Here is a 12,658-nt window from a genome sequence, read left to right on the forward strand (position 1 = left end):
AACTCTCCCCACCACTTCCTTTGAACACAGGCAAGGAGAGAGAGGTGCTTTCCTTAGTCACCGTGTGGTGACTGAGAGGCGGGGAAAGTAGGAAACCCAGCGGGTAGTGGACTAATTCTGCATATCAGCACAGAGGAAGTGCCAAAGCCCATTGAGCAAACTGCCCTTGGAAGGGCCATTGTAAAGGCTGCTTCTCTCCTGGGCAGGTAATCAGGCGCTATCACAAGTGACCACATGGTCTTAGGTTATCTTACAAGCTCTGCGTTTACCCTAAGGAAACTCAAGATATATACTGTCTAGGGAAGGTTCAGGGTGCCAGGCACTGATCTGTTCATTAGACATATACCATCTCAGAGCGGACCCTGGGTTGGAGCTTTATCATGCTCCCTTTACGAGGGAAGAAATTAAGACCTCCATACCGTGCCTAGGGTCTTCTTCCCATGATTATAGCCGAACAAAAGCAAGATCACCCCGGGTTTGCGGAGCTGAACCCTGGCTTGATGGCCATGGGGCTCATCCCCCCAGGAGTGTGTGATGCGTGTACATTTGCACTTTATGTCCCCAGTGGGAAGTTGTGTGTGAACCGAATGGGCTGAAAGCCAGTATCACAGTAAGCTGATGGGAGGGGTTGGTGAGAACATCAAAACCACCATTGGGGTGGGGGAGACGTGGCCCCAGCGGCCATGTTAATGGACATGTGCCTTAGCTTTCAGACACATGGGGAGAGAAGAGGCTAGGGCATATGGTCAGAGAAGCTTTCTCTCTATGATACCTTCCAAAAAAAAAAAAAAAAGGCAAACTCTCCTTTAATCATATAAATAGGCATTCCCCTGATTTTTAAGAGCATGGTACTTGAGGGCTGGCTCATCCAGTCCAGGGTGTGGTCACGACTTAGCTCACAAGGCAGATGAAGAAGGGAAATGAACAAAGCTGGGCTAAATATAAGCAACCGGTTGCACAGGGTTTGCCCGGTGGTTTACTGGTCAGTCGTCAACAACAGGCTCTTCCGGGATCAAAGCCTTTATTACGTGTGGCACTTGTCCATTTCCATGGCATAGACACTGTGGACCTTCCTAGCACGTCTGATTTCAAGCTACCAACTCGACTTCTCTGAGTGTTGGGAGGGGGAGTTTTGAAAAGATTTGCAGACAGCAGTTTCTCAAAAACCTGGTGGCCAGTCCCAGTTGGCTCCAGGCCACCTCTGGACGCTGACCTGCACACCCACAAAGAGCTGGACAGGCAACCAGGCTGTACCATGCCAATCTTGCCCCCTCGTGGCCAGAGATGAAAATGCTCCTACAGGGACCTGTTGTCTTCTATTGCCCAAGGTTTTCTTCCACTGCTGACAGCCTTGTTCCCACACTGTTTCCTCCATCCTTCTAATTCCCCTTTTACTCTGCGTCATTTTCCAATTTGTGCCTACTGATCCAGGAATATTTCTCTTCCTCTCCCTCTCTTCAGTCCATCAGTGAGCCCAAGAACTACTGTGCTTCATGCCCAAGACAAATAGCATTAATAGTGGGTCCCTTTTTAGGTTCAAAAAAGACAGATGCTCTTTGGGGCACCTGGGTGACTCAGTCGCTTGAGCATCTGACTTGGGTTCAGGTCATGATCTCACAGCTTGTGAGTTCGAGCTCCGTGTCAGGCTCTGCGCTGACAGCTCGGAGCCTGGAGCCTGCTTTGGATTCTGTGTCTCCCCCTCTCTCTCTCTCTCTGCCCCTCTCCCACTTACTCTGTCTCTCTCTCATAAATAAATAAAAACATTATAAAAATTTTTAAAAACAGAAAGATGCTCTGAATTAAATCAGAAATGGGAAAATCAATTGCCAGCCTCCAAAATCTTTAAAAGAAAATTTTAAGATTTTATTTTTTTAAATTTTTAATATTTACTTACTTTTGAGAGAAAGAGACAGAGAGAGACAGAGTGCAAGTGGGGAGTGGAGAACAGAAAGAAAGAGAATCTGAACCAGGCTCCAGGCTCCCAGCTGTCAGCACAGAGCCCAATACGGGCTCAAACCCACAAACTGGGAGACCATGATCTGAGCTGAAGTCCGATGCTTAGCCAACTGAGCCACCCAGGCGCCCCTAAAGATTTTATCTTTAAGTATTCTCTACACCCAACATGAGGCTCGAGCTCCCAACCCCTAGATCTAGAGTCAGGCTCTACTGACGGAGCCAGCCAGGCACCCCCTAAAATCTCTGTATTCTCAGAAGGCCCCATCGAAATTTCCGATCAAGGCTTTGCCTAACTCCTATCATCAAAGTTCCTTTTCTTGCATCATCAGAACTGAATTACACACGTTTCAAGGATTTCTAATTTTACTGTTGTGTTTATCCGTTATGACGATGATGCAATTGTTTTCTCTCCTTTCTTCTCTTTGCCAGCATCTACTCTACTGCAAAGAGCTTTCGGAAGCCCGCCCGGGAAGCCAGATCTTTTATAACTGTTAATCAAGCAGAATGATTATAGCCTATTAATTTATTAATGTGCAAAATATATTTGGGGCTCTAAATAACGGACTTGTAAATATACTTTTACCGCGTGTCGTTTCGGAGCCCCGAACATCAGTCATTTGCAGGTCTCCTTTAATGACAGCTGTCATGCCTGCACACAACCTGTAATATTACTTACTTAGCGCTTTTCAAGAAGTTGACTCACATTTTAACCGAAATAAAATATAAAATGAAAACTGAATCACTACCACGGGTGGAAAACTGGCATCGCTTGCCGAAACCAGTTGCCCTTTAGCACAGTTTTAAACATGCCTGTGCCTCCATCTCCCACAAGTACCCCGGTGGCGGCACACACCCACTTTTGGGGACACCCGTCCGGTGTGAACTACATATAAACTGGGAACAACAGCTGGGCTCCTCTGGGACACAAAACCTCTCAGCGAAGCAATCTCTGGGGGCCCCGAGAGGGATCTCATTCCAAGCCAGCTTCACGTGCTGGCAGAGTGATGTCGGTGATCATATTTTAGGGTCCCAAAGGACCTCAAAGACTAGCCACTTATGGCCGCTCTCCTCTGCTATTTAGCACATGTCAGGCACCCCGCCACTGGGACCTTTATTCCTTGAGCCGAGGGGTTTCCAAACCCCACGCTGTGGGGACAAGATGGGGCTCTGGACACAAGATGCTTCCCTCTTTAACAGAGCAAATGTAGCTTGGCTAGTATTACATTGTGGACTTACCCAGAAGATTGTACTTGAAGAGTTCTGATAGGGTTTGAAAAAAGGAAAAAAGGAAAAAAGGGTTTGAAAAATCACTGCTTGGATTAAGCTTAAATCACGTGAAGTTACAAACACCTTCCAAAGCACGCTCTGACCTACGATGCTGAAGCTCTAGCTGGAGGAGGTCTGATGGGAGGGAGGAAAGGAGACCGTGTACAGACGGGGGGGAAGGGAGCCCTGAAAAACCTTTACCTGCTTCTAATTGTAGACCTGGCTAACTTTGCAATTTTGACAGGGGCTCATCTTGTCTGGGGCTCCAATGGCCAGTCCTGTCCAACAGCAGGCACAGAAAAAAGCAGAATGGAGCTAGAAATGGAACAGAGACTTCTTCCAAGGAGCGAGGGGCGGAGGGCCTTGGAATCCAGAGGTGAGAGATCGCGGCATGCACGTGCACAGGGCAGCATGGTCAACAAAGTACTTTCCACCCATATTATCCCCGGTTGGCACGGGGAAGCATTCACGGGAAGTGTGGGCACCATAACCGCGGTACGCGGTAAAGCTCAGAGAGGCTAGGTGACTTTGCCAAGGTCACAGAGCTTTGGCGATGCAAACAGAGCACAAGGTAGCTGCTTTCCTGCTTCTAGACTTGGCATTGTCACCGAGCCAGACCCCGTGCCAGGTTGGAGGGTTTTAAAGACTGGAAAATCACAGAGAGAGAAGGCGATTCTGCACCAACTAGGAGAGGGGACTCCATACTTGCGGTCCTCACCTGCTGCGACGTCCCTGCACATGGCTTGGAGAGCGGGGAAGTAGCTGCTCTGCAGTTTGTCCAGGAGCCTGGCCAGGCCCCTCACCTTTATCGTTCTCAGTTGGTTATGAATGTGTTCCAGATCCTCAGCCCTGCAACACCGTGGAGAAGGGTGAATCCCAGCGGACGTCGGGGAGCACAAGTCACACTGTGGTGCCCCACCCTCGGACAGGGCACAGGGACGGGCTCCAGCCCCGCAGAGTGGGGCATCTGTTCCTAGAACAGCGAGGGCAAAAACCTGGGTCGGGGACACAGGTTCAAAGGGGCAGCTCTGGGAGGTAACAGCGGCGAACGCTGCTGTGACCATCTGGTGGCTCAGGAGCCTGGCAGCTGGAGGTCATTAGCTCTGGCCGTAAGGTTTGGAAGGTGGGGTGCGGGAGGTGTTGTCAGAACACGGCCGCCCGAGAAGGGCCCCTCAGCAGGTCAGAGGAATGGTCAGAGACGACGCAAGGGGATGGGGCATCTCAGCGCGGCACACGGAGCGCTGGAGCCCTACGGGCATGCCTGGTCCCATGACAGGGACTCTGTGTCCAGTGCGAGCACAGGGAAGTCTGCCTCACACATCTGTCTCCTTTTCAGTGAAGGATTAATCATCTCAGCGATAAACAGAAGCAAGGAAACAGGGGAGTCTGAGAGGGAGGGGCAGGAGCTATAGTCATGTGTTTCTAGAATCCCTCGGGGCCGGGACAGCGTGGACGATGGGATTTCCAGCCTTCCTGATGACGGCCTGGGTCCTAGGAAAGGCCGATTTGCAGGCAGCCAACTGCCAACACTCCTCTCTTTCTCCAGATCTTTACACAAAATGTGTGTGTATAGCTTCGACTGTCTGAGGAGGAGGGGGGAGAGGAGTAGAAGGAAAAATATGGAAGAGAGTTCATTAATTTTACATCTGGTTGAAAGTGCCTTTGAAGAAATGCCAGCTGGTAGACGGACCACGGCTCAAGAAAGGAATGGCAGCTCTCGGAACTCAGGGAAAGTGTGTAACTTCCAGTGCTTGGGACACCTGTGTTGACCCAACCAGTGATGAGAAGCAGCTGGCGTGGGACCAGACTGGGTGGCTGCCCCTGCCCCCCAGGCCATTATCCTCGGTAAGACATCCACGCCCCCCGGACTCCAGCATGTACATACCTGCTCTTCCAGAAGTCCAATTCCACTTTAGGGGTGGGGTTCTCCCTTTGTAGGAAGGGCTGGGAAGACTCTCTCCTGAGCACCGCCTGGACCTGGCGACTCCACTGGATCACGGCAGACTCCACGGCGTAGATGACTGACTTCTCCGTGCAATCCCAGCTGTGAAAGACACAGTGGCTCTCCCAGGATACTGGAAATAACTCTGGGTGTCCCCAAACCAGAGTTCCAAGTCTCTTAAAAATAGGTGGGGGCAGAGCCTGAGTGGCTCAGTTGGTTGAGCCTCCGACTTTGGCTCAGGTCATGATCTTACGGTTCGTGGGTTCGAGCCCCACGTCGGACTCTGTGCAGATAGCTCGGAGCCTGGAGCCTGCTTGGGATTCTGTGTCTCCCCGTCTCGGCCCCTCCCATGCTCATGCTCTGTCTCTCAATAATAAATAAATGTTAAAAAAGATGTAAAACGATAGGTGGGAAATTCCACCTAGGCCAGGCATTCTTAACCTCTGTTGGGTGACAGACTCTGATCTGCGGTCAATAAAAAAATACAGACAAAATGCTTAGGTGTGCATGCGCACAGAATTATTCAAGGTTGGGAGTTTCCCTATATCCTGAAGATGGGTTTTTTTGTTTTTTTTTTAAATTTATTTCTGAGAGAGAGACAGCGTGAGCAGGGGAGGGTCAGAGAGAGATGGAGACAGAGAATCTGAAACGGCTCCGGGCTCTGAGCTAGCTGTCAGCACAGAGCCCGATGCGGGGCTGGAACCCAGGAACGGTAAGATCATGACCTGAGCCGAACTCAGATGCTTAACCAACTGAGCCACCCAGGTGCCCCGAAGATGGGTTTAAGAACTCTGAATCCCAGCGAGCCTTTCTATCAGTGCAGGATTACACTGGACAGAAGCTATTTGGGTGAGTATCCACCCCTTGCTTGAGTACCCCCAATGTCGGCAAGTTCCCTACTTGACAAAGCAGTGCAATCCTTGGTAGATCAGCCCGTCCTGGGAGGAAGTCGGTCTCTACACTGAACCCTGAACCGTATCTATCTCTCTGCCAGTTTCCGCAGTTGACCTTGGCTCTGACTTCTGCAGCAAGAGGAGGCTCTGCCTTCCTCCACGAGGAAGGGCATCAACCATCTGAACACCACAGGCAATTTCATGTTGAGCCCCCATTCCCCCTCCTACACCTTTTCGAAAATGAGTAAGTGAGGAAAGCTGGAGATGTGTTGGAAGAGATTTAAACATCCGGAACACAGCTTTCATAGACAGCTGCTCATGCCAAGAACCCAGGACATAAGCCACACAGAAAGAGAATCTACCACCTGCGTGTTCATGCCAGAAACCCATCTTTGCTTATTTTAATTAAATTCGTATTTGCTGAGCAATGATATGTCGCAAATGATTAGAGAAGGTATTGAAAGGAGAAGATACTCACCTCCCTGAAATGTGATCCAGCCTTTTGGGAAATTATCAAATTTGAACAAAGCGAGACAAACCCAGCAATGATTATACACACACACACACATACACACACACACACACACACACACTTACCCAAGAGGATACACACAGAATGTTATTATGTTAAAGTATAAAAAGGAACTGGGAAAGCATAATTTGAATTTATTTATTTCGAAAATTGAATATTTTTATTAAGCCACATTACGTTTTCTAGTTAACTGGGAAATTGCTCCAAATTATATATGTAGCAAATTACTTCCCAATAGCAAAAGCTCATTATAAAGTACATTGGCATCCCGTGCGTTACTTAGTCTCCAGATCAAATCACAGACCCTTGAATGTACAACTCTTGACGGCAATACGTTTGCAAACTGCTGGCAATATGGGAGACGGTACTCACACAGGAAGGTGGCCTGTTGCCAGAAACGCACAGAAGTTCTGGATAGAAGATAAAAAATATATATATCATTTAGAAACCCCGGCTGGCTTAAAAGAACAAGGAAAAAGACAGTCCCCATGGGATGGAAAGAAAGCTGTCACCCGTCCAAGGAGGCGGCTGGGGATTTTCTACCCACACAAGGCTCAAGGAGATGTCGACTTCAAGTCTCAACAAAGCCAGATTTGTTTCTATTTGGAAAAAAAAAATCCCCAAGTCCTGACCAAAGTCCCCAGCTGCCGGGGGAAGAGGGTGTGGAACCTTCACAAGAGGCACTGAGGTTGGTTCTGTGACACTATGTGCCGGGTAAACGCCGGGAAGAGGCACGTGGCCGTCGCCCGGACTGGACCTGAGGCTTTGCCAAGGATGAGACGCTGGCCTGATAAGCCAAATACTGCGATCAGTGTGGCTGCTCTCGGCCCTGAAATAATTCTCAGTGGGGGGAGAAGAGGGCCACGCTGCTGTGAAAGCCTTGGGAGACTTTGGGCACAGGGAGTGAGGCAGGGGGTGGTAATCAGCGGAAAACACGCAGTCCAGGGATGTTGGCAAACACAGCAGACGGTGGGGCTTGTGCGCAGAACCGGGAGGCGTGCGGAGCCGGGAACAGAAAAGCCGTACAGAAAACATTCAGATAAACCAGCATCTCGCCTGTCTCGGAGGCCCATGTGGCCAGGATGGCGGTACTTACACGGTGTCGCTTTCGGAATCCACAGACCCCACGTTCTCGGCGCCTGCTGGAAGAGGCAGCAAAGTCTTCCCCTTCACTTTCTCCAGAATAACCAGCAGGTCGCCTTGCAGGCCGTGGGCGTGCCGCTGAACATCCTGACACACCGCGTGGGGCCAGCCTTGGTGGTTCTTCTCATTGGCCAGGACGGGGAGAATCACCTGGAACAGACGTGCATGGGAAGGGAAGGCGGGAATTCTTCCGACACCTTCAGGAAAGACTATCTCAGAATGGCCCAGAAAGCCGTGCACAACCTTTTGCAGCCCCCCCATGCCGTAGGGCCTACTACTAAGACCCGACATTCTGTATTGCCTTGATAACTGGTAAAATGGGGAGGGTCTCAAGTAGCCCATCTGCAGGTGGGGTCCTTTAGTCAGCTAGCCATCTCCATCAAGGGGATGGGCGCACTGGCTGCTTCATTCTGAGTAGCGGGCTTCAACCCTCTGCCAGCCAGGGGACTTCCTCAAACAAGCCAGCCCCATCCTCACACTGAGGCTGGTGGGCACCCCACCATCTGGATCTGGCCTCCCATAGCCCCGTGGGTGTTCACTGTGGCCCCAAGCACAACCCCCAAGGGTCACAGTATCCTCCTCCTCTGGGCTGTGAGTCTAGGTGACTGGTAAGCCGCCGTCAGTATCATCTGCGCAGTGCTGTGTGCTTGGCCATCCCCAGAACTCTTGGGCAGGAGCCCCTCCCTCGTGAGCAGGGTGAAAAGGAGGTGATTGAAAATGTCAAAATATAGGACGAATGCAGGTAAGGAAGCCCATCTGTCTACAGGGGTTATGACCGGGACATCTTAAAAACGTAAACCAGGTTGAGGACCTTGAATCTATCTGTAGGGTGAACATGAGTTGGTTTTGGCCATCCTGAGTAGGACTCCTCTTGTGTTGGTACTCATTTCTAGGTCCAGAGGGGGAGCTGAACAAATCTGAGCCAATGAGCGCCAGGCCAAAGTCTCGCATCTGAACTTTTTTTTAAATTTTTTTTTATTTTTATAGTTCATTTATTTTTGAGACAGAAAGAGACAGAGCATGAGTGGGGGAGGGAGAGAGAGAGAGACAGAGACACAGAATCTGAAACAGGCTCCAGGCTCTGAGCTGTCAGCACAGAGCTTGATGCGGGGCTCGAACCCACGAACCGTGAGATCATGACCTGAGCCGAAGTCGGACGCTTAACTGACTGAGCCACCCAGGTGCCCCTCGCACCTGAACTTTTTGATGAAGAGAGCTTTCTCTTTACTAGGAGTCCAGAACGATTGTGCCCATCTTGCTACCATAAGGAGCCTTAGAATAGGGTCAATATGGGGAAGAGACAGTTTATAGATGGAGAAAAGTCCATGTCCTCTGACATCATACGAGCTCCTGAATCAAGCCACTCTAGAATTTTCTGAGCTACTTTACATGGAGATTTTGATTACTACCAACTTAAAACGCTGTAGTTGATGGAACGTACTAGGAACATCTCACGGCTAAAGGAAAGGGATGCTAGAGAGAGAGAGAGAAAAAAAAACCCACAGGTGATCAGGAAATGTGATAAGGAAGTACCAAGGAAATAATGAAAATAGAAACTCATATGGTTTGTTGGGCTCTAAATTCGACTAGAAAGTCCATGTGGCTACGAAATAGGACACCTAGACGTGGCAGGTGAAATCTAAGAGGAGGACCTTGCCTCCTTTGCCTGGAAACAATCGCTGAACTGAGAATTTTGTGCAACAGCAGGTGGACAGAGAATACCAACAGATAAGATGTTACAAATCAAGTTCTACTCATTCATGTTAAGAAAGGACGCTCTTGGGGGCGCCTGAGTGGCTCAGTCCGTTGAGCATCCAACTTCGGCTCAGGTCATGATCTCACGGTTCGTGAGTTCAAACCCTGCATCGGGCTCTCTGCTATCAGCACAGAACCTGCTTCAGGTCCTCTGTCCCCCTCCTCTCTCTGCCCTCCCCTGTTCACATATACTCTCTCTCAAAAATAAACAAATACTTATTTTTTTAAAAAAAGAGAGAGAAAAGAAAGGACCCTTTTGGACCCAGGACAGAAGGCCTAATAGGAGAGAGAGAATGAATAGTAATATTCTTAGGATCTCAGAGGCAGGAACCGTATCTCATCTGGTCTTTTTATACCCACACTCCTCTACAGGGTCTGACATATAGGAAGCACTCGGTAGAGGTTCTTGGAATAATTGAATGTATGCTGTCTGAAGAAAAAGTGGTAAGTGAGCTTGCATTGGATTTTTGAGGGCTCTGAGTGAGAGAATAATCATGAATATGAGCTTTCTCTGAAACAAAAAGCTACTCATTCATTTATTCAGTGAATATTTATTAGCCATCTACTATGTGCTCGTTGTGTTCTAGGTGCTGGGAAGGTACACCAGTGAGCAAAACAGACCAGGATTCCTGATCGCATGAAGTTTAGGGGAGAGACAGTCCATAAACAAAACATTCTTCAAGAAAAAAATAATAAAGCAGGTGAGGAGGATGGGGAATGTGGGATGGAGACATTACAATGGTAAGTGGACTGACTGGTGCGGGCTTCACTGAGAAGGTTGTATCTAAAAAAAATATTTTTTTTAATGTTTTATTTATTTCTAGGAGAGAGAGAGACAGCGTGAGCAGGGGAGAGGTATAGAGAGAGGGAGTCACAGAATCCGAAACAGGCTCCAGGCTCTGAGCTGGCAGTCAGCACAGAGCCCGACGCGGGGCTCGAACCCACGAACCGCGAGATCATGACCTAAGCGAAAGTTGGACGCTTAACCGACTAAGCCACCCAGGCGCCCCGAGAAGGTCGTATTTAAACAAAGACCGGGGAGGATAGGGAGAGTGCTGGGCAGATCCTTGGGGGAAATGTATTATAAATAGAAGAAACGCCCAGTGCAAAGGCCCTGAGGTAAGAGCAGCCTGTGTGATCAAAGAGCACTGTTGGAGGCCCGTGAAACTGGAACTGAGTAAGAAGAACAGAGGTCAGTAAGAGGGGTCAGACCACATGCAGCCCAGCCTATGGGGCTTTGATTTTGACTCTTGGAGGAATGGAAATCATTTAAGGGTTTTGAGCAAAGGGAGTGAAATGGTCTGACATCTTTTTTTTTTTTTTTTTTTTTTTTTNGGGGCACCTGGGTGGCTCAGCCGGTTAAGCATCCGACTCTTGATTTGGGCTCAGATCATGATCTCACAGTTTGTGAGATCGAGCCCCACCTCGGGCTCTGTGCTGACAGCACAAAGCCTGCTTGGGATTCTCTCTCTCCCTTTCTCTCTCTGCCTCTCCCCGCTTCTCTCAAAATAAATAAACTTAAAAAAAAATCGACTGTAGGGGGCAAAAGTAAAAAAGGGATGGGTTAGCAAGTTATTGCTATCGTACAGAAGACAATGGCTTGGCATCTGGGGGAACAGAGGAGATAGTAAGGGAAGGCTGGGGTCTACATAAATGTTGAAGGCTCAGCCAAAATGATTTCTTAATGGATTGCTTGTGGGGTTGTGAGAACAAAATGGGGAGTCAGGATGACTGCAAGGTTTGGGGCTTGAGGACTAAGAAGAATGGAGCTGCCATTAACTGACGTGGGGAGGAATGGGGTGGAGCACATTCTTGAGGGAGGATGGAGAATGTGTCTTTGGACACTCCAGAACCTGATACATCAGCTGGACGTCTAGACGGGGACATTGAGTACGTAGCTGGCAATGGCAGTTGGGGTTTCGGAGAAGCAAAGGCTTGGGGGGGTGGAATGTGGTGGATGTCAGATACAGGTGGTTGGTGAAGCTCTGGGGGGTGAATGAGTGCTCCCAAGAATCTGAGGACAGATAAAGAGGGGGTGTCCGAGGAGTGAGCCCAAGGGCTCTCCAGTGTTAGGAAGCTGGGAGGTGCCATTGATGGAAAGGAGTGGCCATTGTGACGTCAGAAGACTGGCGTCCCGGAAGCCAACTGAAGAGAGGGCTCCCAGGAGGAGCGGGTTGTCATGAGCTGCATCAAAGGCTGCTCACAGGCCAAACCCGAAGAGGCCTGATGAAGTGTCTGGTGTCCTGGCATCACCAACAAGTTCCTTACTTTCCCTCCCATGCAACGTGGGGGTGACCGTAAGACAAAACAGGAAGCAGACGGGGCCCAGCGAGAACAGACACAAATCCCAGGCATTCTGCCGTCGAGGGGGCCACAGAAAATAGGGTGAGAGCCGGCAGGGGGAATGGGGAGTTTGTTTGACGAGAATTACGTGGTGGAGGAGGAAAAACCCAGAATGTAGGAGACAGGGGAGAGTTACTGGCATGACCCCTTCAAGGAGACGAGAACGGACGGGATTCGGAGCAAAGGTGGCAATTTTAGTCACAGGGCTGCCACCAGGTGACGGCACGCAGTCCATCTGCGGCAACGGGAGGTCAGGATGAATTTAGATATTGGCAGATGGGATGGATAGAAGCATCGGTGCGAGTTTTATTCTAACGTTCCCGTGTTTTAAAACCAAGTAAGCAGCAAAAGCACCCCAGGAGTGAGGCTGATAGAAATCCTGGACATTCGAGGGGGAAGGGCAGGGGGGAGAAAGTGTGTGATTATGATCTAGAAAAGCAAGAAAATAATGGGAAGTATGGGGTGTCTGCTGGAAGGCACAAAAAGCCTGTTACAGGTTCAGGGTCACAGATTTAAAGTGGAGCCAGTGGGTTCTGTGGGATTCCATCAGGATTATGGTTTCGCCAGAGGAACAGAACAAAATGAAGCAGAGGCCAGTGAGCTCACCCAAGGGAATGATGATAATGGAGGGGAAAGCAGGTGAGTCCAGAGAGGGGCAGTGAGGGGGTTACATGAAGGATGGACTGGGGATCCTAGCAGGGTCGCGGGCTGGTGGGGTGGGGGGGCGCTGTGCGGAGCGAGCGGAAAGACAGGAGTGGTGGTCAGAGAAAGGTCCCTGACACCAGACCCCGAGGGAGTGGCTTGGTACTGCGAGGTCTGGGGAGGGCC

General features: G+C 49.8%; 1 protein-coding gene across 1 annotated transcript in view; it reads right to left on the reverse strand.

Moving 5' to 3' along the window:
- Positions 1-12,658, reverse strand: part of DNAH9 (dynein axonemal heavy chain 9) — a gene marked incomplete at its 5' end in the record, with an annotated part of 325,490 nt that overhangs the window by 307,701 nt on the left and 5,131 nt on the right. Inside the window, 3 exons of the mRNA XM_077746719.1 lie at positions 3,941-4,071; positions 5,108-5,266; positions 7,686-7,882. Of these exons, the coding sequence (XP_077602845.1) occupies positions 3,941-4,071; positions 5,108-5,266; positions 7,686-7,882 (487 nt within the window). The remainder of the gene's footprint in view (positions 1-3,940; positions 4,072-5,107; positions 5,267-7,685; positions 7,883-12,658) is intronic.

The sequence above is a fragment of the Crocuta crocuta genome, unplaced genomic scaffold (genome assembly GCF_008692635.1).
Source record: "Crocuta crocuta isolate KB4526 unplaced genomic scaffold, BGI_CrCroc_1.0 scaffold139, whole genome shotgun sequence".
Taxonomy (NCBI): domain Eukaryota; kingdom Metazoa; phylum Chordata; class Mammalia; order Carnivora; family Hyaenidae; genus Crocuta; species Crocuta crocuta.